The 27328-nt window shown below is 34.8% G+C and overlaps 1 protein-coding gene across 1 annotated transcript in view; it reads right to left on the reverse strand.

Annotated features, from left to right (window-relative positions):
* SLCO1A2 (solute carrier organic anion transporter family member 1A2) overlaps positions 1 to 27328 on the reverse strand; it is a 146828-nt gene that overhangs the window by 43492 nt on the left and 76008 nt on the right. Inside the window, exons 3-9 of the mRNA XM_081310325.1 lie at positions 22573 to 22763; positions 22130 to 22250; positions 17022 to 17163; positions 12579 to 12711; positions 9091 to 9197; positions 6817 to 6963; positions 578 to 676 (exon numbers count right to left, since the gene is read on the reverse strand). Of these exons, the coding sequence (XP_081166451.1) occupies positions 578 to 676; positions 6817 to 6963; positions 9091 to 9197; positions 12579 to 12711; positions 17022 to 17163; positions 22130 to 22189 (688 nt within the window). The 5' untranslated portion in view covers positions 22190 to 22250; positions 22573 to 22763. The remainder of the gene's footprint in view (positions 1 to 577; positions 677 to 6816; positions 6964 to 9090; positions 9198 to 12578; positions 12712 to 17021; positions 17164 to 22129; positions 22251 to 22572; positions 22764 to 27328) is intronic.

The following is a 27328-nucleotide window of genomic DNA, read 5'->3' on the forward strand; positions in this document are numbered from 1 at the left end:
CAATTGTACTATACATTTTGAAAAGTTACAAGAAAGGATTTTGAAAGTTTTCCTCTTAAAGAAAAGAGAAATAGATATGATACAATGTATACATATATCAAAACATCACATGAAATCCCATTAGTATGTATAATTTTTGTTTTTTGCATCAGGTAAAATTAATTTAAAAAGATTTGTCTGACAATGTGTACTGCTATGATATAAATAATAAAGCAATAAATTAGCCTTGATTATCTATCATATCACATAAAGAATTTATAACTAGGTACTTAATAAATAACTGAAAGGTCTATTTCAGTATCCACAAGTAATCCCTTGAGTACAAAAAAGTAAAACTTATGTTCTTAAATCTTTTGAAACCAAAATATGGCTGCGATACGACAGAAAGAGTAATGGACTTTGAATCAGAAGATCAGCATTTTATCTTCCTCTACTATTTACTCCACTTTGGTTGGCTGATGTAAACTTGAAATAATCTACCTTTGAGAGGGTCAAATAGGACAACAATTACATGCAATTACATTCATAAGATACTTTGCATACTCTGACACTGTTTAAATAGATTTTATTGAATTACCTGTGTTTACAGATCCAGTGTCTACATAAATGTTTGCACAGAATGATGCTAACAAAAGTCCAGTCAAAGGACCAATGATAGCTCCTGTTTCTATAAACCCTAAAAAAAACAAAAATACAAAGTTATAGTATAGTTATATACTCACATAGAGTCTGGTTCTATGAAAAGACTGAAGTTTTCATTGTTTTCCTTTATTTTTTAATTTTTATTTATTTTATTTATTTTTTTTTATTTTTGAGAGGGGTTGTGCTAGTTGTTGAATGTAGGGACTTACTCATGCTAGGCAAGTGCTTTTTTGCTTAGGTACATCCCAGTTATCTTAGATATTTTCGACTGAGATATTCAGCTTATAAGAAAAATAAACTTGGTATGTATATAAAATAACACTGATTTTGTAAATGTTTAAAAACAAGCTGCTATTTTTTGAATCTGCGATGTCCTCTAAAGCTTCATAGGTTAGAGGCTTAGTCCCAAGTTTGGCATGATTAGGAGTTGGTACGATTTTTAAGATGTGAAGATTATTGGAAAGTCTTCAGGTCATTTGAGCCATGCCCTAAAAGGGGTGATGAGACTCCAGTCTCTTCCTCTTTCTCTCTCACTTCCTGGCCATGAAGTAAGTAGTTTCACACACATGCTTCTGCATCATGTGTTGCCTCACTACAGGCCCCAAAACAACAAGGCCAATTGATCATGAACTGAAACCTGAAACTGAGAGCCAAAATAATCATTTTTTTCTTTATAAATTGATAGTATGGTTTAGATATGAGGTGCTCCCCAAAAGTTCATGTGTGAGATAATGCAAGAATTTTCAGAGGCAAATGACTTGATTATAAGAGGTATGACCTAATCAGTAGATTAATCTACTGATGGATTAACTGGGTGGTAATGTAGGAAGGTAGGGTGTGGTTGGAGAAGTAGATTACTGAGGGTGAGCAGAGCTCTCTGTGCTTCCTCATTTCCATGTTCTGAGCTGCCTTCCTCTTCTATACCTTTCAGCCATAATGTTCTGCCTGACATTGGGCCCAGAGCAATGGTGATGGCCATCTGTGGACTGAAACTGTGAATTAAAATAAACTTCTGCTCCTCAAATTTTTTTTTGTTACAGTGACAAAAACAAACAAACAACAACAACAACAAAAAAAAAACCTGACTAAAAACACTGATTATTTCAGGTACTTGTTAAAGTAACATAAAGTTGACTAACATAGAAGCCTTATAATTTAAAGCCATTTTCTCAATACTTCCAAATTCTCTTTTATGCTGAGTAAAAGCTTTGCTCTAACAGCACAGGCACACAGACATCCTATTGAAAAATCCATGATAAAGAACAAAATATTTTTGATGCTTAAATAGCCATATTTTTAAAGAAATTCTAAAACAATATGGAAAATGAATTTTTTATACATATTCCTCAGAAAAACATCACTCCAAATCTTCAATTTAAATTTCCTTGAAAATAATATGCCCTCATTGTTATGGTACATCTCATTGATTTTATCACAGTCTCCTTTCTTATCCTCCACATTCTTATTTTCCACTTTCATCAGTCTCTTATATCCTCACTTGGCTTCTTAATAATTGAAAATTCATCAGCAGCCACCTCCTGATTTATCTACAATTCAGAATGTATGTTCATCCCTTCCTGATCACTGAAAATCCAGGCAGGAGCTTCTTCTGCCTACTTCAAATTTTGTCTCTGCATTTTGTCTGCCTTCTCCACAGTCTCAGGGCTGAAGCTCATCTGCCCCATGTAGTCCTGACTTGTCCAGTACCAACCCCTTTTATATTATCTGTGGTCTTTATCTGCCTAACACTCCCTGTTCTATGCTTACTTCATATCCCCCCACCCAATGATTGCTACACTATCTCAAAAGCACTCTGCTTTATTTCCTTTCCCTGTACTCCATCTCCATTTCCTCACCTCCTTCTCATTTGCTCAAATCTCTTCACAGTATACTCAAAAGTATAGATAATAACTCTTTGTCACTAATCCAGTGCCTATCTTGGTCTTCATCCTGCTAACTCTGTCATTTGACATTGCTGACTAACTCTTGTCATTTTTCTCCTAGAACCTTCAGAAAACTGTACATTCATTGCTTTACTTTTCCCCCTATAACTACTTTGTCTTTGATTTTTCTTCCTCTTATTCTACCCACTAAGTAATTTCCAGTATTTTACCCTAGAACCTCTCATTATACAAATGAACTTCCAATGACAACCTCATTTTTCCCTTCTAATTTCACTTATTATCTCTATGAAGATGATTCTCATGCTGTATACCTAACTTTCATATTCTCTCCTAAACTCCAGAGCCATACATGGAACTATTTTATTGATGTCTAGGTATTAGATTTATAAGTATTTCATTGTGCATACACACATGCAGATATATAACATTGATATAATTATGTAGTTATTTATTTACTAAACTCATTGTGGACATGTATCTTATTCATCTTAATATGTAGATAAATTATCATAGTTTTACATATTATGTACCTATTACAGTTTAGATGTGAGGTGTTCCCCAAAAGCTCATATGTGAGAGAGTACAAAATGTTCAGAGGCCAAATGATCAGATTATGTAGTCTTTGACCTAATCAATGGGTTATTCCACTGAAGTGGATTAACTGGGTGGTAACTATATGCAGAAATATATGACTGGAGGAAGTAAGTCACCAGGGGTATGACTTTGAGGTTTATATTTTGTCCCCAGTAAACAGCACTTGCCCGCTCTCTTTTTTCTTTTTTTCCTCCTCTTCCTCTTCCTCCCTATTCCTCCTCCCCCTCTTCCTCCTTCTTCTTATTCTTGGTTGCCATGTCCTGAGCTGCTTCCCTCTATAATATCCTTCTGCCATGATGTTCTGCTTCACCTTAGGCCCAGAGCTATACAGCCAGCCAACAGTGGACTGAACCTCTGAAACCACGAGCCAAAATAAACTTTTCTTCCTTTAAATTGTTCTTGTTAAGTATTTTGATCATAGCAATGAAAAGCTAACTAAAACAGAAATTCATACCAAGGAGGAAGGTCACTGATGTTACTAACCTAAGCTTGTGGTTCAAAGGCCTTATGGAGTTTGTGAGAAGAATTTTGAGAAATTTAGAGATGCAAAGTATAAAAGATTTAGAATGTTGTAAGCAGAGCGTAATTGGTGATTCTAATTGGAGCACGAAAGACCAAAATGCTAATAGGACTGCGGATAGTAAAGACTGGGATCTTAAGGTTTTCAGAGGAGAAAGAAGACTAAATTGGAAATTGGACTAGAGGCTACTTATGTGGCAAAATTGTCATCTACATTTTGTCTATGTCCTGGGACATCCTGTAAGGATCAATTTAAAGATGATAAACTAATTAATTTGTTGGAGGAAATTTCAAGACAGCAAAAAATTCAGGGGGCAGTATGGCTATTGCTGGCAGCTTTTAGCTAAATTTACTGTGATAATCAGGAGCAGAAAGCAGAGTAGAAAGATTTGAAAAACTTGTAGTTTTGCCACAAAAGTGTGAATAAAACTGAAGCCAAGGAAGTTGTGATTGTTAAGACATTACATCCACTAAAGAGATGCCAAGTACCTTACCCATAAACAATAGCTTGAATGCATCTCAGAAATGGACAAGACAATACCTTTCACAGGCTCAAAGATCTCCTTTGAAAAGAGATCCTGGGGGCATCTTGCTTGCACAGTGGGGCCTAGGAAGTTGTTTCACTGTGCTCAGTCATCCAAACACTCAGAGGCTGCTGAAGCCATCATCCTAAGAGGTTTGGCTACTGCTCAAGATGGTGGCAGACCTTGGCATCAACCACATGGTCCTAGTTCTGCAGGAATGAGATGCTAGAGTTATGATGACAGGGAGGTTTCCACTGAGATTTCATAGGAAGGCCAGAAAGAATGTAGCAGAATCAGAGTCCCTGTGGGCTGTCCCTGAAAGGGTGATGCAGGAAGATGTAAGAAGGAAGCCAAAGCTACAAAGAAGACTCCTCTGAGATCAAGAGATGCCAGTAACATGGAATATCTGTCAAGGAAGCTGCAAGAACCTACAGAGATAACCTAAGAGAGAGGCCATGTGGACTGCAACAAGTAAGGCCACAGGGAAGAATTATACATGCCCTTTGAAAGTAACATCATGATCTCATGTTCCCAAGATACTAGATGTGGAGCTACAGGACTCGTTTGCTCAGCTGGATTTTGATTTGTTTTGGTCCCATCTCTTCTTTCTATGCCTCCATGTCTCTATTGTGAAATGAAAATGTTTACTCTGTGCCATTGAATATTGGTACAATTTACTTTTGATCTTGGCTCAAAATCAAGAGTTTGCTAAAGTCTCAAATGAGATTTTTGGACTTGGACTTTGGTTAATGCTGTACCTGTTAAGACTATGGAAATGAACTTAAGTATTTTTTATATACATAGTTACGTAAATGAACTAAATGTATTTTTTACTGTGAGATGGACATGAGATCTTAGGGGAAGCAGAGGAGGAATGTTATGGTTCACATTAGATGTGAAGTGTGCCCCCAAAGCTCACATGTGAGATAGTGCAAGAATGGTCAGAAAATCCACTAATATGGATTAACTTGGTAGTAAATGTATGTAGATGGGGTGTAGCTGGAGGGAGTAGGTTACTGGAAGTTTAACTTTTGGGTTTATATTTTGTCCCTGGTGAGTATAGCACGTGCTTGTGCTCCACCTTCCCATCTCTCTATCTTTCTCTCCCTCTCTCCCTCTCTTTCTCTTTCCTCATTGCCAGGTCCTGAGCTGCTCTCCTCTGCCATGCCCCTCTGTCATGATTTTCAGCCTCACCTTGGGCCCAGAGCTATGTATGGAGTTGGATGAACATAGACTGAACCTGTAGAACTGTGAGCCAAAATGAACTTTCCTCCTCTAAGTTGTTCCTGTCAGGTCTTTTGGTCACAGTGATGCAAAAGCAACTAAACCAGTACCAAAATATTTTATGAATATTAAAATACATAATATAACAAGATGTTTGCTAATTTATTTTAGAAATGTGTGTGCAATCTTTCAATAGAAGTATGTGAAGGAATTTAAAAGGACTGAAAAGAAAAATAATGAAAGAGATTATTGTAAAGTTAGTGAACCTCCAAAAAGTTCCAAAAGTTATTTGGGGTAATGATTCAATAGTTTTTAAAATTTTAATCCATCTTGATTATGTATAGGTCTGTTCTTATTTTCTCTCACTCGCTTAAAGTTATTAAGTTCATAAAAAGATAAATCTACATTAATAATAAAATAACCCTATAGACAAAGTCTTGATTTTTTCAACTAGATAGAATAGCTAAGGAATATAAGCAAGTTATTTATAACAAATTAATATTAGAAGATTAGGAGATAATATAAGAAAGTGGCTCTTGGGTTGACTATTATACCAGATAATACATGAATATAAAAAGGTAATTATGAAGATTGCTTTTGTGAAAAAAAATATGAATAATCCCCTAGGACATGGAGACTGTGATGAAGAGACATTATCAAGGAAACTAAATATACATAGAGTATCAGGGTTGTGATTGATAAGTAAGAGTTCAGAGTTAGCAAACAAGAAGCCAGCAGGAGTCATGAAGGTGGTAAAGAAGACTTGATTAAAACAATGTTTCAGAAAGATTACACTGCAAAAACATTTATAAGAAATCAATAAAATAGCATATAGAAATAAGTGACCAACAAAGAAGTTATAATAAATTATGAAGCAATGAGAACTGAACAAAAACGGAAATAGCAAAAGTAGTGAGAAAGATCTTGAATCTTCTTAGATCTTAGAATCTTCTTAGAAAGAATGCAGTGTCAGGGAAATAGAGCATTCAGAGGACTTGAAGGACACTAGATTTTAATAGTAGAAAGCAGATTATGCAGCTAGGCAAACTTGTACACACTTGTAATCCCAATGACTCAGGAGGGTGAGGCAGGAGGATTGCAAGTTCAAGGCTATCCTGGGCAATTTAGAAAAACCCTTTCTCAAATTAAAAAAATTAAAAAGGACAGGGGATGTAACTCAGTGCTATAGTGTCCCTGGGTTCAATCCCTAGTACCTTAAAAAAAAGAAAAGGCAGATTTTACAAAGTGGCTTATAATTGATTGCCACAATCAAAAACCTTATGACTGATTATGCCAAGGGACTCTGCTCATCATTCTGGAAATCACTAAGATTCTATGTAGACAATTAATTTTTAACCTAAGGGAACTTACTGTCTTGAATAGGAGTTAAGGCAGAATTATAAACTTACCAATATACAAAGGAGAGTTTTCAGATTTGGCAAAATCTTCTATATAGGAAATACCCAAAGGCATGATGGGGGTTTCACCCATTCCACGTATAATATTTCCTACCAGTACATATACCCACATTAATGACTTAACTTCCTTCACACACTCTGCATTAAAATGAACAAATAAAAAAATTGCATTAGTGCTTGGATAGTAAGTGTTAGTTAGTGACAATTAATTCAAAGTTTTCTTTAAGCATTTCATAGTTCTTATATGCCCATGACATCTTATCAATAATTTATCTACTTGGCCAGCAATGAATCATTGGGTCACCCTTATTGCATTTTTTTTTTGTGAGAGTGCTTAGGTATGGACAAGTATAAGTGGTGTGCTGGAACCTGTTCTTTTAGGCTGGGAGAAAAGACTACATATACCTTTTCCCAATTCAATATTTAGTGTCAATTGTTTTTGGCAGTTTGATGGGAGTATTTACATCATACAGAATTTGGCAAACACCAAATATCAGGCTTACCCCAATCCCCCCAAATTTAGCTTACCAGTAACTACTGGTCCCAGTTAACAGCTATGAGTGTTATCCCATTCCTATACAACTTTGGGTAGAGAAAAAACACACATACACAAATATATCTCCCCATAATTCATATCACATTTATTTAAAACCAAGTTCCATTCAAGATTGAATTTTCTATAGCTGATAACTTTATAAAAACTAAAAATATTTAACTGGGAAATAATCATTTTATTTTCTATGGAGACTACTGTATACTGAAACTACCAAAATCTTTTAACAATACCACCTCAATCCTTGGAGAAACACCTTCTTATTAGAATAATAAAGACCAGGTCCAAGGGAATTCAAAAGAAAAAACAAAAAAGAGAGCTCTCTGAAGACTTAGATCTACCTTTTTGCCATTTTTGTTCTAAGACAAAAAAGCTGTCAAGCCTTAAGGAAACACTGTAGGGTCATGTTTTCAGGAGAGTGAAAGACAAGGTACTTTCACCTCCTGTAAACTGGCCAGGCGTTGTTCACAAACATCAGGGTCCTGAGCATAGTTGTATCCTGCAGTTTTTTGAAAAGTCTACCTCAAAGTCATTCCCAGTCCCAAAACATCATAGTCTCCATTTCTGGAAATTTGTTTGTTTGTTTGTTTTCCCCAATGATAAGCACAATGATTTGCATCTAGAGATCACAGACAAATCCTAGGCTTACTCTAGGGCAAAACTGAAGATGTTAAGTGATGAAAGAATGAATGCACTTTCCTGGAGATGCACCAAAGAGGGGATGCTTTGCTGCCCCCACTGTAATGCAGACTAGTGCCTGCACAAGCCTTCTGCAAAGCCAGAGTGAGTTCAGGCTACTGGTAATGTTTTCCCTTTTTTTTTTCTCAGTAGCTTCTTTGGCTTATCTCTTCTGAGACAGTCTTTAACTCTAATTCCATAATGGCAGTGAGTTCCCAGCTATCAGGACTACTGCAACTTCCACTGTCACAAATCCAGTATTTAAATGTCCCCATAAGAGGAGGAGAAGTTCTGGCTTGAGGTAAGTCAGCAGTCATATCCAGACTAAGTGTCACTAGAAGATTATTTAGATCCCTTAGCATATGAAGGAGCAGAGGCCAGTGTGTGCTGTTGCAGTTTTGTGCTAAAGTGTAAAGTCAAGTCTCTGTTAAAGAAGGTCAAGGAGATGGAAAAACAAATCCCCATTAGTAGAAAGGGAATAAAGTAATTCCAAATTTTAATATACTTGCTGCTTTCCTAGCTATAGAATATCAGTGATATAATACAAAGCTTTAGAACTTTTTTTCTCTATTTGCTATTTGCATAATTGTAGAAACCAAATAACGAATATAAATTCATCATTCAAAGTAATTTTTCTTTGTGGTATTAACTCTATAGTGGTCCTGGGATGGTTATCATTGACTCATTTTTTTGTTTTTCGTTTTTTGCTGTACATATTGGAGATTGAACCCAGTGTCTTACTCATGCTAGGCAAGCTCTCTACCACTGATCTACATTTCCACACCTCTTTGACTCATTTTTAAATAACCATTTTAAGAAACAGACAGGGAAATCTTACTAGATACATTGAATAAGGGATAATATTCTATATTATTAGACATTCCTATTCTCCCTCTTGTGATCCTCTCAGAATCCCAGAGGAGAGAAAATATCTTCTGTTCATTCACCAAAATCATTTAACTAAACCCAATATTTTGTCCAAAAGACCAGTTATGAATTCACTGGACAGAATGCCATAAAACGAAGTAGACAACCTGATGGATCTTGTGTTGGTCTTGAAGTCTGGTTGCCATTTTCCATACACAAGAAACTGTTTGAGGACAAGTTGCTTGAAACTGAAACTGTAGATTCATATTCATATCTGTATGAATATGGGGAAAACATATTTATGTTAAAGAATTAATGAGGACAATGTGGGCATTTTGCAGATTACTAACTCCTGCTTCACTTCAGCCACAATATTCAAATCCTATAAAGATGTCTTTTCATCTTTGTTACTCTAATGATCATAAATTAATATAATCAAAAGAATCGAATCAGCTGCTCATTGAAAATGAAGACTCCTCTTACAGTTAGCTTTCAATTCTCTACATGTCAATGTTATACCTTTTAGATTATCTGACATCAACCATCTGTGGTTTTTAGGTGACCATTTCCTGGAAATGATTAATATGGAACAAGGAACAAAAACTAAACTGAAATAGAAAACTCAACATATAATTAAGAAAATAAAGGCTTTGGTGGGGAGGGGGACAATCTCTACCTTTGAATTCTCTGAAGTTTGCTCATAAGAAGCATAACCATGAATTCTGAGAATCCAAAAATAATCACTCAATGTGTTCATTAACTCCTAAAAAAGGATAAAAATTGCCCATCATAATGAGGGGCCTTGGGAGAATCTCAACTATCAGCACAGCTTAATGTAATGTTTTTTCCTCTTCTCACAAGAACAAAAGGGTTAATAGACTGTGGCCATTTAATTTAGGCAAATTACCACAGGATCCAAATATCCTTTCTCAGAAAGTAAATTACATACTACAAGATTATAGGAAATTATGTCCAACTGAGTCTCTCTTTGTTAGAAATTATTCTGTTTTTTTTAAATGTGTATATTAGATAAGAGAAAGCCAAAAGAAAACTTCCCCTTCTTAGTTGTATATGAGCTAGAGTGTTATGCTTGGATACCCTCAGTAGTCTTTAATTCCTATGCTACCGGATATAATACAAAGGGTTGAATACCTTCTCCTTAGAACAATTGCCCAGTCATGCCCATAGAACATGGCTGTGAACTGTGAACAAAGGTTTCTATTTCCTTACTGATGAGCTCATGAGACATACGAACTTCAAAGAAATAAGACCTTTGGCAGAGGGTGGAACAAATGTAAATAACAGCCAAATATTACTTGATATTATCTTAGATAAGATAGAAAATAAAAGAGCAGTAAAAACTCTTTGCCTGAAAACATCTGATCCCTTCAAAAATACCCGAGAAGATAAAATAATTTGTTGATTTTATTTATATACTTAAAATTTAGTCTCTTATTCAAAGTCCATTTATTCACAAACACCAACCAAATAGCAATAAAAGGATTTTAAAATGAAAAGGCACAATTCAACAAGGATAAAAAGACTGGGAGATCTGACAATAAGGCAGAGTTTGAAGAAATGTGGAAAGTGGGAAAGCAGGTATGTCAACCGTGACTGAGTGAGAGAATGAAAAATACAGTCATAAGTGTCTACAGGGGAGTACTTAAACACATGCTGTACATCTCTAGAAAGTTTCAGGCAAGATACCTAAAAATGTAAGTGTGCATGACCCAAATTTCAAATGATTTACACACTTTGTTTTAAAGTGTACATAAAAGTGAGTTAGACCTACAAAGACATCCCCTGCCTCTCACACTAAAAATGTCCATTGAGTCTAAAGTCTAAACAGGCATACTGAGGACAGGAAGGCCATGCTAAAAACTGAGTATTCAATAAAATAGAAAAACTGCATACTATAAATGAGGTTACCATTCCTACCATCTGGTAGCCAAGCTTCTACCTCCCAAGCAACAGAAAGTAGAATCCTTGCCTAGGATAATTAATTAACAGGTGACGCCCAGTTCTGAGCCATCTGAAAACAACCAGTCCTTACCCTATGAAAAAGTCCTCCATTAATCAGGACAAACATGGAATTTCTAATTAGCTTATTGTTGCTGTCATTCCTCTCTTAAATATGAATAACCAAGAACAAGATATATGAGGGACACTACAGTGGTAAAGACAGAGACAAACAAAAACACTTGGAGGAGCCAGAGACAATAAAGACAGATGAAGAAAATGTAGATGGGAAAAGATATTGCCTTCTTGAAAGAATAAGATGTTCCTCAAAAAGAGATATTCAAAAAACAAAGGAGTCCTTGAAAAATAAAATAAAAAAATATGATAGTATAAATTAGAAATCCATCCAAAGGTTTGGAAGACTCATCTCCCAGAAAGTAGAAGGAGATACACCATAAAATTAGAGAAAGAAGATGAGAAAAACATAAGTTTAATCCAGGATATCCAATATTCAAATAGTAGAAGTTGTAGAAAGAGGAAAAAAGAGGGGTAAAGAGAGGGAGATATTATCTAAGGGGAAAAATACAAGTAATTTCCCCAAATGTCCACTGAAAGCACCTAGCACAGAGGAGGAAAAGAACTTATGCCAAAATAATTATGAATTTCTGACTCTAGAGCTTAAAAGAAAAATCTCAATATTTCCCAGAGAAAAGAAACTGGTCACATAGATTAGAATTGCATAGTATTCTTAATAATAATAACAGTGAAAATAAAAAATTAAAATAGCACTTTTGAATGGTTTCCAAACTATAAATCAAATGTGGAAGTAAAATAAGAATATATTCAGATGAACAAGGTTTTAAATATTATTTTTAAATACTTTCTCAGAAAGTTACTAAATTACTTTCTGGGAAAGTATTTTCCAGACAAAAATGAAACCCTTCTGACTGCACTGAGAGGGCAACCGCTCCACCAAAATGGTAAGGAATTAATGAGAGATACAAAGAAAGCTAATCAAAAGAAAAAGTCAATTATTATATCGGGAAAAAAAAAGTTATGTAACAGAAAAAAACAACATGATTCAGTGCTGAAAAGTATTTTCAAATAATACAAATGTAAATACTGCATATGATTTTATAGTAGGAATTTTATAGTACAATGAGGTATTAAAAACTAACAAAATACAGAGGCAAACCCCCAAAAGAGCTAAGGCAGTTACAAGGTTCCAAGTGGTTGCCCTTGGAAAGCAAAAATTAGGGGCAGGGGACAACTCTTTCAATATAATTTTATTTTTACAATCTTGTACATAATTATTTTGGTAAAAATTAAAATAAAAATTAACATTCAGACTGTTCTCTTTGTGACCTACAATTAAACAGAACCTTATTGCAATCAGAAGTGTCTAAATAGTCCTGAGGAAGGAGTAATTCCCAAATTCCAGCAGGTCCTAAGTATTTTTTCATCAGATTCAATCTCATGAAAGAGGTGTCCCAAATCCCTATTTCACGGATTGACAAGGTGTAATTGTGTGAGTGGAAGTGAGGCAGCCAAGGGCACAGGACAGAATTCATTCTTCCAGCTCCTACTTCACTATTGTGTTTTTTAGGAAACATCACTCCCAGAAGGGGAATTACAAGCCTCGGTTCTTGCAGATAAAAAACAAACCTAAAATATCATCAAAGACTGGACTACTTACCGGTTCATGAGGAAATGAGGTAGCGATATTAAGAAACACCCTAATCCCATAACCACACATCCAACACCAATCATTATAGGTCTGTGTAGTTTAGTTCCAAAATAACTCACAAATATAATCAACAAAAGATTTCCTAGGGGAAAAAATTGAGAACGCTTATTTCAGTAGGTATTAACAAAATCTAAACAGCTTCAGTCAGTCATTTATACAATAGTATTTACTATCTAACAACCATCACAAGTACTGGGATTGATACTCAGGATGCATAAAACTTTTAAATAAGTAAGACAAAACTTCTGTCCTAAAGGAGGATTCTGTTTCACAATTAAGACAGATACATAAACAGATCTCTGTGGAACATCACCATTTAAAGAGGGCATAGGAAAGGAAGCTAATGAAAGATACTGAACAATAATTCTGGGGAATTTTAAACCTCTGTGATTATCCAACCTTGGGAAATAGGACACAAAAGTAGATAACAGCTTGTGTGTGACCTCTGGCCTCTCCTTCTATGCCTGTTCCACAAAAAAACAGGAATGGAGTTAAAAGCTGAAAGAACCAAAATGTAAGTAGGTTCTTGACAAATCATACATTGTTAATTCAATAAACAATATTTACCCTGATTCCACTATGTGTAAAGAAAACCTCTATGATAAGCTTAAGGATTTTAAAAATTTCAAAAAATCTTTTCCTCAAGGACTTAATTTTCTAACTAGTGTTGAATACTTTGAAGACTTTTCTTTCAATCTCTGTTTCTCTCTAGTCTGCCTTACATATAGAACAGAAGTAGTGTTTACATTATTTTACATGGAAAGTGCCCCACATCTATAACCACATTGGCCTCTCCACATCTGTAAAATTCCCAGTACTAATGCTATCCTTGTTGAAGGTAATGTCTACGGAAGCTCACTGAAATCTGTACGTTTTTGTAAATGAAGAAAGGAAGAGCTTTCCTTCCATACATAAGTTTGAGTTCATCTTTCACATGGCCTTGCTCTGTCAGTAAAATCATTGCCATAAGGACATAGGGCAAGAGAAGTGTGGACAAGGCTATGGAGAAGGTGCTTCTAAAAATAACCATTGGGGAATTCAAGTGAAGTTACTTCTGTTTTTCTCCCTCAGCAATTTATTTTGGGTCTTCAACATTCTCAAGTCACCTATTACATCCACTCATGGTAGGAGTAGTTAATATTTTATACTTTGTTAAGAAATTTAGGGCAATGAAATATTATGATATCTGGTTTTCCCACCCTGGGGCCTTACTGCCTTCCTTCAGTTTCAGAGGTATTGGTGCCCATCTGACCATCCAAGTCCAAGCACAACATCCATTTTCTCCAGCAATTCATACCAACAATTAAAATCTCCCTCACATATTTTAAACCTCTCACTCTCACTAAACTTTAATCTACAGATGTCTTAACTAGTTTCTCTCTAAACTTCTAAGAACATTCATCTATTCTTGCAGGTTCCATATCCCCCCACCTCCCATTCTTTCCTGAAGTCACTGCTGTCTCCAGTACTTTTAAGCTTCTATTCTTCTTCTTCTTTTTTTTTACGGTGTTAAGAGATTAAACTCAGGGTCTCACATGTACTAGGCAAGCACTTTTTACCATTGAGCCACATCCCCAGCCCTACTTTTTGCTTCTAAATCTACGGTTCAATTAAAAGTGCTTGGCACATGTCATTGATTTCTTCAACACTATGAAACGGTGGAAACAGTTCTCCATCCTTATCTAATTGAATATTTCTAATGTTTTCAATACTTTTGACACATCCTTTCACATAAAATTGAAATACATTGTTTCTTCTGGAAATTTCTACTGCCCTGGAATCTATAGTACCATTCTGTCTTGTCTATTTCTCCTACCGTTCTTTCTCTTAACACTTTCATTGGTTCTTTTTCTCCCATCTCTGGCTTAAACATTGGTACAATTCTAGGATCCACTCTTTATCCATTGTACTTACTCATTTGTATGTTTCACTTTGTAGTGCTGGAGATGGAACCAGGGATTCCTGCATGCCAGGCAAGCATTCTGTCACTGAACCACATTTCTAACTCCTGTCCATTGCACTTATCCTACATCCTCTCCCTGAATAGACTCATCTACTCTCTACTCTTAACAAACACCTACTTACTCACTATTCAATAGCTCCAGCCCAGGTGGTTTCCCAGTGCTTTAGACCTGTAACTGCAATGTAAAGATCACTACCCAAAGGTCTCACAGAAACCATCATGAAAAAATCGCCTAAATAAAGCTCATCATCATCTCCACAGCCACTACCATTATCTTGCTCCTCTTCCTATATTCCTAGCCTTGACACTACTATCCTTGCTACTGTCCAAGTTGGGAAGCCCTTGCCCTTACCTGCCTCTTATATGTCACCAGGTTCTCTGGAATTTAACTCCCAGATTATTTTAAGTCACTCTCTTCTCTTCATTCCTATAAGTATGATCCTAGCTCAGACCCAGATACTTCTCCCTTGGCTTCAGCATCAGCCTCCTGGACCCTCTCTATCCTCTATCTGGTTTTCTACCTTCAAATCTATCTCAACACAGCCATAAGCATTGCCCTTCTAAAATGTGAATCTGACATGGCTTTAAACAGGGATTCTTAGTAATGGGTAGAAATCACAGATGACATGAACTTGAGTGAGGAAAAAAAAAGTTGCATCTTTATTTTCACTAATCTCTATTAGCTTTTCCATTAATGGCAAAAAGTAGGCAATAAAATAAAATAGCACTAACAGTTTTTATGATTTTGTCATCAACAGAAATATAGATATTTGCATGTAATTACAGTTGTTGCAGATACTCAAATATTATTAACACCAATAATTAGTTGAAAATTAGTGCTAGATCTTGTTTAATGTGTTAAAATCCAGGACCATTATTTAAAAATCTGTTTTTATATTTTGATATAATGCTATTTCAATATATTTGGCTTCCTTTCTACTGCTATAGTTTTTTGTTTTATGAAATTACATTATTCTGAGATCATACGGCAACAGATTACCAAAGAGGTGCTTAGCACAGAAGAAGACCAACAATACCCTTTCCGATCTCTATTGACTCTCCCTCACCCCAAGACTAAAAAATATACTCCATAACAATTCCATAAGTCTCTGCCCATTTCTCACCCTTATACACCCTACCCATGTCTCCAGGTTCACATCCTAACAATTTCCACCTCAAGCTTGACTACCCAACAATACTGGGCTGAGGAGTTCTCCCCACACAAGCTACTGTGCTGTTTCACCCTTGTGCTGCTCCTTCTATTGGAACTCCCTTCACATTTACCTAATACCATTTCTTCACCTGGAAAACTTTTACTCATCTTTCAAAAGCCTGTCTTTCCCAAATAAGGTTGTGTACCCTTTCCTGTTTCTATAGGATCGTGCATGCATTTATGAACAATATGTATTGTATTCAAAATTATTACTTTGCACCTATGCCCTCCACTAGCCTGTGAGCTGAGTCTATGCAAGGAGTCTATGTCAGAAATCTATGCAGGAGTTAGTTCTAACTCTATTGCCAGGAGTTAGGAGAGTCAGAGTAATATCTGAGATAGTTCTAACTTTATTGCCAGGACACAGGAGAATCAGAGTAAGATCTGAAGCACCTGACCACAGATGATCAGTCATCCCAGGTTTCAGTTTTGCTTCTCCTCAACCCTGGTTTTTCTTCACATTTTGGTTAAATCTATAAAAGGCAATTTTTATCTTGAAAGAAGTAGAAGCTATTATAAATCTGCAAAGGAGTAGCATCACTATTTCTATGTAGCATTGTTTACAGAAATCTTTTCCTCCCTCATCTTTGTTATCACAAATTCCCAGTTACCCCAAAAATTAGAACCTAAAAGTAAACTTCATTCTTCCCCATGGGATGTTTCTAAAATAAATTCAGAGAGAGACAGGAAACTAGTTTCTTCTTCTTTCTGAACTTAGAAAGGAGAATTGTCAACCTCCCTGGCATAAAAGGAAAAGAAAAATATTTGTGTTTTCCTTTGAAAAACAAATTCCTTTAGTCTCCCACAATACATGCTAAATTCAAAGATGACAACCTTGTTTCCCTCAGGGCTGTCAAATGATAGATTTAAATATAAATACTCTGTTACTCATGTCATGCCAGATAGTCAAGAAACTATTAGGATAAAAAAGATAGTGGTGTGATATGTAGCAATATTTAGGTATTAATTTGTGGTAATATTTAAATGGATTGTTTGTAAGCAAATAAGAAAACTTTATTAGTAAATTATATTTTCATCATCTATTGGGAAAAAGTCCTCTACCCATAAGTTTAGCCAGGCTATTCAATCAGTTTTAGAAAACATGTAATTCAGTTAGATTAAATGGCTTAAAACAGTAAATAAAGAGAATAAAATTCAGAACAGCTCATAGATAAAACAAAATATAAACACAAGTAATGCAAAAATAATTCATTACCAATTTCAAAGCTCCCATTAATAAATCCAACTAGAGATGTCGGGATATTGAATTGTCTCTCTACTTGTGTGAGCATGGAATTCATGTAAGATCCAGATAGTGTTTTGGATATATATGCACAAGTTAATGCCAACAAAAACATCTAGAAAGAAACAAATAAGAAAACTTTATTATTAAATTATATTTTCATATCTATTGGGAAAAAGTCCTCTGCCATTAGACTATCTCCAACTTAAGTAACCGGTGAGCTTGCAAGAAACTTTAAAACCTGATCTGTTCTTCTGGTCTGTCATGGCGTGTTTTCTCTAAAAATTCAAAGTGGGACTAAATGACTAATGGCACTGAATTTTGTAGGTAGTTACAGTCTCATTATTTTATAGGCATACCTTATACATACAGAGAAACAACTAGTTATTTTAACACACAGCTGTTGAATCAAACGTCTTAAGCACTACAATGCTATCTGTTGTACAAATGAATACATATACTTTATGAAAATAAGGAATACAGAATAAAACAAAGACACTGTTGATGTAGCAAATCTGTTCAAGTTCTCTCTGCAGGAGGATGAGTTCCCAGATGACCTTGACCAACCCAGCTCTTCCACCTCTCTTGCTTGAAATTTCTGGGCAGAATTATTACAATCTCAGTAACATAAGAAATGTCCAGGACAATCTGAAGTGTGCCTTCATTTTCCCCAGCACAGGATGTTCTATAATATTTGAGCTCAGCAAACAAAATGTTGCCCATGATATATAAACCCAAGGTCAAGCACTTTTGGGGTCCCTCCGCTGTGGAAAAAAAGGTAGGCCTATGCAGAGATGAGACTCCATCTTCTCGGGTGGTTTTCTGGGTGTTGAGGGACCAACTCACTACAGATCCCAGGCTTCTGTTTATCTTTACTACCTGCCTGTGAGAAATAAATTAATTTTTCCTGATGTGTTGTATGAGTGTTCTTCTCAGCAACTCATAACTCCAACAGCTGGGTTTATGCAAAACCTCCTGTCAGATTTAGGAACTTTTATAGTCTCTTATTCAAAGTAACATGCAGATTATATGATGTCAGATTTCTACTTACTGGTAGTAAATTTACTTAAAGTAATATTTTCATTACAAACCATATGTAAATATGTCTTTAAATTGAACAGGTTCTTATTATGATAAATAAATATGCATACTACAAATTTCTACATCTGAATCAATCATATCTGCTACATAATTAGTTACAAAAAGCAGTGATGTTGATGCCTTTTTGTTTTTCAGTATTGGGGATCAAACCCAAGGCCTCACACACACTAGGGAAATGCTCTACCATTGAGCTATATCCCCAGCCCTTTTATACCTTATTTTCAGACAGTGTCTCACCAAGTTGCCCAGCTGGCCTCAAACCTGCCATCTTCCTGCCTCACCCTCACTAATTTACTGGAATTACAGGCATGTGTCCCCATGCCTAGAGAGGTAGGGAGGAGGGTTGATGCCTTTCATATAACATCAAGGAAAACTTCAAAATTAGAACCATTGTGATCAATAGAACAAGCACAATTTTATTTAAAATGTAAAAAACTAAATTTCTGATAGGTTTATTAAATTAAAAAAAGACATCTTTTAGCAAGGATTTGAAAACAGAAGCATATTGGGTACTAGTATAGTTAGGAAGATTAATTCCTGCATCAGAATCAACAGAATATGGAATATTTATGTCAGTCTGAATGGTGGTTTCCAGTCACATGCCATAAGACTTTTTCCTTGCCCATATTTAAAGTTACTTCCTGATGATATTTCCATCTCAGACATCATTTTAACCTACTTTAGCCATCATTTTCAAATACCTAAAATCCTTACTCCACACACCCAATCTTGAGCCAACCCATAGTTTGTGGGCTGTCTCATGCATTCCCTTCAAAATTACTTACAACTTTATTCTTTGTTTCAGTCTCCAACCCAGTCACGTACTCCTCCATGAGCAGAAAATGATTATCAGCAACTTCATTGGAAAAGTTAGCTCTATCCCTATCCCTTCTAATTTTCATCTAGTTCTAGAATAAGTATTCTTTCTCCTATAAAATAACATCCCTTCATCCATGCTCCTAGGTGTATTTTTCCCATTTCTGAAATGAGTCATCAATTACCGCTCCCTCTCCTCTCACTTCTTACTGCCTTAATAATGCATTCAAGATACTTCTGTGTCTTTTGAAAACAATATATTCCCTCATGCCTGATGGTAGATGTTTAGAAGAATAATATATATTCATTGCATACATTATTCATCCTTCATTCAGCTTTCAGTCTGCTATATAATCTGGCGTATTCTGAAGGTATTACATAAAAAAATCAGAAACAACTTCCTAAGTTCCAAAACCAATAGACAATTGGAGAGCCAATCATTGACTTATTTGATGTCTCCAAATTATTTGTTACCATTAATGTCTCTTTTCTTCCCCAAATTCCCTCCTCCCACACATATCTAAATCTCTGCTTACCTAATAGACTCTATCTACTTGGTTTTCTCTTTGGCTAACACATTCAAACTTTACTTTGTATTTTCTACTCTTTCTGCCATGCATGTTCTCCCAAGAAATATTATTCCCAGTGCTCCAATTGTATGTCTACCTCTAATATAGCCCCTATCACAGTCCATTTTATCTATGTGTTTGGATTCTTCCCTCATTGTACTGTGAATAATTCAGAAATAAGAGCCACATTTTACTTGCTTTTGTGTAGTTTATGCCTAGTAAGTGGCTAGTGTAAGCACCTAAGACATGTTTATTGAATTAATGACAGAATATCAAAAACAACCTGAATAAACAGTCAGTATGAACTAAAAATAAAATGAAATCTAATGGAGTCAAACATATTGTCTTAATCCATTTTAGGTGTAATAACAAAATACCATAAACTGGGTGGCTTATGAACTATAAAACTTTGTTTCTCACAGAAATACAGAGGCTAGGAATTCCAAGATCAAGGCACTTGAAAGTCTGATGTCTGGTAAAGATCCACTTACTGAATGAAGGACAGCTGTCTTTTCATTATGTCTTTACGTGGTAGAAGGAACAAGAGGTCCCTTGAAGTTCTCTTTTAAAAGTGGCCTGATTTAACTCATTAGGGTTCCACCCCTGTGACTTAATTATCTCCTGAAGGCCTTACTTCTCAGCATTATCATCTTGGGGGTGGGATCTCAGCATGTGAATTTAGGGATCACAGACATTCAGATTACAGCATACACCTAAGCCAAAGGTTGTCTGAACCCATGAATCTAGTGAAATCTGAATAGAAATTTTTATGAAAAAGACCTGGGAAATTTTAATATCAAGCATAGCATAAACCACAACTATTATATAGCTGCAAAATACTGTAGCTAGTCTCCAGTTATTTAAGTTTTAATATTAAATGTCATTCATGGAACTTCTCTCTTCTCACTCTAAGCTTTTGCAGATCATATTACTGAGACTATACAAATTTCACATGACTTTATAATTCAGGTCTCATATTTAAAATCAAGGTTTTACCAAATCAAGTACAAATCTGACTTGGGAAAATATTTTTTTCTACTTACCATTTTGAGAAAGAAAACTAGAAGGATCATGATCCCAGTGTTCTTTCCTTAAAACTATTAAATGAATTCACTAAATTGATTCTATTCACAGAGTGAAATAAGCCAGTGGTAGTGGCATTCTAAGTCTAATGTTAACCTGTATACACAGCTAGTTCATATATATATTCCTACTAACTTTTAACAATTATGTTCTAAAGTTTGAAGCAAATTTATTAAAGACAGTCCTCTGATGCTTCCTAAAGAATTTTGCTTAACGAGAATATTTCAAAATTCAAAAAAGTAGAGAAGTCCAATGGATTATTAAGAAGTTGCCTCTCATTTTTACTTGCTAAACTTGTGGTTGAAATATTTTGCCATAACATTCACATCAGTATATAATCTTGCTAAACTCCAAAGTAATAAAAAATAAAATTTAAGACCTATTGTTTATAAATATGCCTGACAACTTTTCTGCACAAATGCTAGTAATAATAAATATTTGAAATATTCATAATTTTTCCTAGCATCAAAAAAACTCCTACAAAATAGGATGATTGTTATTATACTTTTCAGATAAGAAAAACTAAGCACAAAAAGGTTAAATAAGTCACACAATGTTATACAGAAAATAGTATCAATGTTATACAGATAGGAACGTAGAGAATTCAGACTTAGATTCTTATTTTTAACTAGTCAATTACAGAAGATCATGAGAATTGAAGAATAATTTAAGAGGATTTTTTATAGTTAACATGGCATTTCAGGAAAAAGTAGTTTTCTAGATCTATATTATAACTTTCCACTGTTGTGTACATATACAGATTTGACTCACACATGTGTATTGGGAAAATGAGCTTTTGATAGGAAAATGAGTGCCAGTTTCTTAGGAAACCACTCTCAACAGGCACTAGCTGTGGAATTAAGACAAATGCTCAAATCCCCAGGTTGAAAATAAATATAATGAATATAAGATACTTTTGGAGCTTAAAAGAAAGAATTTGCTCTAAAATAGTCAAAACCATCAGAACAGCTAACAAAACCAGTATTTTTCTTGTAGACAATGATTGTTGTAATGCCAAAGCTTGAAGAAAACACTTGTTTTACTGGGTCATTGTGAAGTAATCTTAGCATACTAACAAAGCATTTCTGTCCAATGAACTATTTTCTAATACTAACCCCACATACTTCTCTGGGAGAGAAACCCCTGAAGGGTGAGCATTATATTAGTGTCCCTCAAAATCATTCCTCAAAATTAATTAATTATTAAGTCCCTCAAAATCATTCCTGATTAAATTGCCAATATCAGTAATTTTATTTAGACATACTCTTGGTTACAAAACCAACTTCTTTAAAGCAAGAAATTATCAATAGATAAGGCAATATGACATTAATGTTAGATCGTTTCATGTAGATATAAGCAGTTTCACAAGGACTAAGTTTAAGAAAAACACTTTACATATATATATGTATGTGTGTGTGTGTGTATATATATATATATATATATATATATACATATATATACATACATATGTATATGTACATATACATATATATATGCCCAAAAAATCCATACCTTCACCTTGGAAAGACATTTTATTCTGTGGGTTTCGATCCTTTTCTCAGTTTCTCCCATGTTGCTCTTCTGATTATTCCAAGATATTTATGTTTTAAATCTTGATATGTCTTAGTTCTATCTTATAAGAAAACAGAAACCTATTAAATTACTGACAAAATCATATCATCATTCTTTTGAAAAAGCATTGAATTTGAACAACATATATGGAATCTACTGTATTAAACAAGTATCTAGGAAGTTTTTGATTCAGATCTAGTAAATAATGGGATTAGAGAAGATACAGTTTTAAATTTCTATTGAAAAAGTTACTTTAACTATAATCACTCTTTATTTGCATAATTCATTATCATCCTCTTGCAAATAATGACTATATGGTTAAATTATAGCTTTTCTCTTGTTTAGCCAAAACAAACAGACCAAAGTGATCTCCCTGGACTCACTTGAAAAGTGCTGCTTTTAATAATACAAACACTTTGGTTTGTTTAGTGCCAAAAATCTGCTTCAGCAAGCACACAAAGGCTCACAAATCTTTACTTGGCCAGGCTTCCTCCTCAAGTTCTTTGCATTCCAAGACTTCCCTGGAGTCTCAGGAAGAGAAATGCTTTTTGGGGCACTGTTGATTCATAGAAACCTGGGGAGACAAGGAATTTTAATCATGGAAATAGCCTCAGTAAAAATAACAAATAATTCTACAATCTGAGAAAGAAACCTACAATTCCAGTTGAAGATGTCAAGTGTAATAGAGATGAAAAATAAATGGAAGGGTGTGTGTGTGTGTGTGTGTGTGTGTGTGTGTGAGAGAGAGAGAGAGAGATATACATTTGAATAACATTATACATATGATATATATGTAATAGATATCTACATGTATACATAATATATAGGCACAGATTTTTTTTTCAGGACTAGGGATTGAATACAGGGGTACTCTACCACATAGCTACATCCTCAGCCCTTTTTATTTCTTATTTTGAGACAAGATCTCCCTAACCTTCCTGGGTTGGCCTTGACTTTATGATTTTGCTTCCTGAGCCTCCAGAGTAGCTGGGTTTACAGGCATGCACCATCACAACCAGCCAGGCATATATTTTTATATGTAATAGAGGAAGAGGACTTAAATTCTATTAGTTTGTAATAACTTCTTCTCAGAGATTTTATTTATTTGGTGTCTAGAAAGAAGGACAATATTTTGCACCAAAAGGAAAATATTTTACTTTGATAATATTTATTCTAGCAATTGATTTCAAGTTATAAGTACCATGTCTTAACAGTATCCCCAGCATTAATATATTAAATATCCTTTGAATGATATTCATTTAATCAGTGATTCTGAATGTTACTAACTTTAACAAGTGCTGTCCCTCTCTAAATTTGCTGAATCCCAAATATACACATTAAAACAATCACCACTAAGCAATTATGTACAAGCTTAGCTCTCTCTTCTCATGCCCTACAGATTAAAGCACTGGAACTCAGCAGTGAACAAGACAGGAAAGATGTCCTATGGAGAACATAAACTAGTTGGAGAAGTCTAAGTCTTTGGGGAAGGCACTTGGACCCAGATCCCTAGGAACTTATACTTTTATTAAGAAAATAAAATTTAAATAAAACAGTGAAATAAAATCAGTGTATGACGTATTATAGCTTGTTTGGTTTGGAAATGGTAAAATAAAACAAACATAGGTTATAGATGAAAATTATAGAAATTCTCTAGGTCATAAAAATGAAACCATGCTGAAATTTCAAAATCACAAAAAAACTTCAAATCACCTTAATATAATGCAACACTGGTATTGAAAAAACTGATAGAAAGGTATAATTTTCAACAGAGTAGAAACTGATGTGATTTAATCATATACCAAATATGGTTTCATCAGAAGCCTGTCAACTTTCCCCATCTCTTCTTGTGCATTTAGAATCCAATCTCTCTTCCCTGATTTTTTGCCTTCTATCCCTTCTTGACAATATTTGAACCCAATTTAGTCACTCTATCAAACAATGAGATAGAGAATTTATTCCTTTTCCATGTCAAAGTTGTCTTCTCTTTTTTAAATGGCTAAAGCCATGACTATTCTAAATGTCTATTTTTCATATTGTAGCTAGGGGGCACAGAAGCTGGATTTGGTGCCCAGAAAATCCTCACATAGGGAATTTTGTAATTCCTTCCATGAATTATGTTACTACCTTACCATCTAGAACCAGTTTTGTCACCATACCTTGAAGACTTGTTTTAAAATGCTTTTATGGTATTGAGAAAAGTTTTATGAATAATTGGACTGGGATAAGAGGTAATAAAGTTAAACACATGGAAATAATTCAATGTAAATAAATTAAACCTAAACTTTCTCTAATTTTACAGCTTGTATCATAAAAACATTTCATCCTTTTGAATACATTTTAAATGTTTTCCTGGAGGAAAATAAATGAACAAAATTTATTTCATTTATTCAACCCAGAATTCATGAAATCCAATACTTAATGTCATAGGCACCGTTGAGCACTTTGACCCTAAATCAGGAAGGCATGTAAAGCAAGTTCCAGCCATGTGAACAGGCCCCTTTTGTTAGCATAGTGTTGTTTACATGGTGACTTCTGCTCCCAGGATCACAGAGTGTCACTGACAAATCCCCATCGATCATCATTGTTAACAAAACAACTTGCTGAAGTTTAATTAAGTGGATAATCATTTTATTTCTCTAACTCTTCAGCATACAAATGGAAACAGGTAATAGAATCAAGTAATGGAATAGGTAATACCCCCTCAAGCAAATGTGTTTGAATTTCTTCTGGTAGCCAGTTACAACTTTAAGTTGTTTTGTTTTGTTTGTTGTATTGTAGTTACACAAACATACATGCATACACACACAGACACACACAAAACAGAAAATGTGCTCTCTTACAAAATTTTAAGGACATAGTACAGAATTGTTGACTATGTATATACGTATTGTTATACAGCCACTCTCTGGAACTTTTTCTATCTTGCATGACTGACACTCTACTCCCACTGAACAGCAACACTCTGGGGTTTTTGACACCCTTTGATTCCCAGCCCCTAATGAAATGTCTCAATAATAAGAGAACACATTTTTAAAAAATGAATACAGCTCATTTATGCTCTATATTGACATAGTTTATGATATTAGAAACCAGCTGGGGAAATGCATGCATTTAATTTCATCTTATTCTTTACTATTGAATTAAAGAAATAAAGACTTTATCATGGCAAAGTACATACATGAAGAAGGCTTAGGAGATGATCCTTTCTCTGGGAAAAAAAGAGAATCACACCAGCAAAAACCTTATGAAAATCTCATATTTCCGGGATCTTCAAATAGCTTCTAGCTCTCTGAGAACAGCCTCTTGGGTGGTATCCAGTTGAAACAATTTCAACCAATACCAAACCAAGCAAGCGCATGCCAAGGAAGTACGTGTAGAATCAACAATGACTTTTTGTATGAGGACTAGCAAATTATTTTACTTCTATTTGTTCATTTTCATCAGAAATTAAAGACAAAAATGATGGATTCTGCCTATCAGCCTCAGAAATGTAGGTAATATTTTATTTTCTATATTCAGAGGAGGAACCAATAATGCATAGCTCTAGGAAAAACTAAGTAGGAAACTGAACTTAGCATTAGAATATTATCTATACAGATGATCTCACCATGCAAAACAAAGTCTGGAACACAAACAGAATTCTTCATCAGCAATCAATTAAGCAGTAAAAACACCTATTCATAGAACATGAAACAGAGAAATCAAGCTAAAACCCGAATTCTGTCTTTAACAGAAATGGTTGTGAATAACATTAATGTCATATCCCAGGGACTGGGGATGTGGCTCAAGCAGTAGCGCGCTCGCCTGGCATGCGTGCGGCCCGGGTTCGATCCTCAGCACCACATACAAACGAAGATGTTGTGTCCGCCGAGAACTAAAAAAATAAATAAATATTAAAAATTCTCTCTCTCTCTCTCTCTCTCTCTCTCTCTCTCTCTCTCTCCTCTCTCACTCTCTCTTTAAAAAAAAAATGTCATATCCCATACCTAGCAATTCTAGAGAATGATTAGATAATTATGGAAATAACCAGTTTCCCACCCCACCCCGTGATAACAAAACACCCTCTTCGGCCTAAGTGTACTCAGACTCCTTTAAATCCTCTACATGCTGTTCAACCTTGCATTTTCTAGTTAGAGCAAGAATCTTAAAGCCAGTTTAGAGAATCCCTCACACTTGATACCTGATTATCTGAAAATCTGATCAAATTCTTCATCCCAGGTGACATCTGATCACTCTGACCTTACTTCAGCAAGAATTCTGTGGTTTGATTTAACCAGAATCTGCACCCCCCATACCTTTATATTTCCTTTTTGTAATTTTCCATTCACTGACCCTCACTCTTCTCCTTGCCTATGAAGTCTCACTGCTCTGTGCTGTATTCAGAATTGGAAAAAGTTCTATATGAAAGTTGCTCTTCTGTTATTACAATAGTTCCCAAACAAAATCTGTTTTTTACCACTTTAACTACTCTCATCTCTGGTTTTTCTCAGAGAGAGATAGGAACTGTTTAATTTCTTCAGATTATGATCCCAAATCTTCTCTTTTTGTTATCTGCACAAAATTTTAGATACAAAAATATATATTTCCATTTAATTTTCTGCAAGTAAATACTGCACTTTTTTTATAAAGATTTCTATGTTTCTAAAGATCCAAAAATAAATAAAATGCTTAGACTTTTTCCTAATCCATTTATTTATGTATTTTTTTTCATTAACATTAGTGAATATAATGAGGTAGCTAGCTAGAGTCGGAATGTCAGACATTGGAATTCAGTTGACCTGAGTTTAATCCCTGATTAGCAGTGAGTTGTTTATAAACTCCTTCAGCCTATTTCTTTTATTTGTGATTTTAGCATGTTTATGTCTACCTTACAATACTGTCATGAAGATCGAGTTATAAAATTCACATCAGCTCCCTACTGTGGTGCTAAAATAAAACAGTCACTCCATCAATGATAGTGATTATTATTCATTCACTCCACAAATATTTATTAAGCCCTACTACATTCCAAACACAGCAGTAGGTGCTAGGGATACAAAGATGAATTCCATGTGCTTGCTCTTAAGAATTCTCATAAGCTATTGGGAGAGATAATTAAATGATGATAATAGCTAGTTACTGCCATAATACAGACAA

This window comes from Spermophilus citellus (assembly GCF_964194105.1).
Source record: "Spermophilus citellus genome assembly, chromosome: 10".
Lineage (NCBI taxonomy): Eukaryota > Metazoa > Chordata > Mammalia > Rodentia > Sciuridae > Spermophilus > Spermophilus citellus.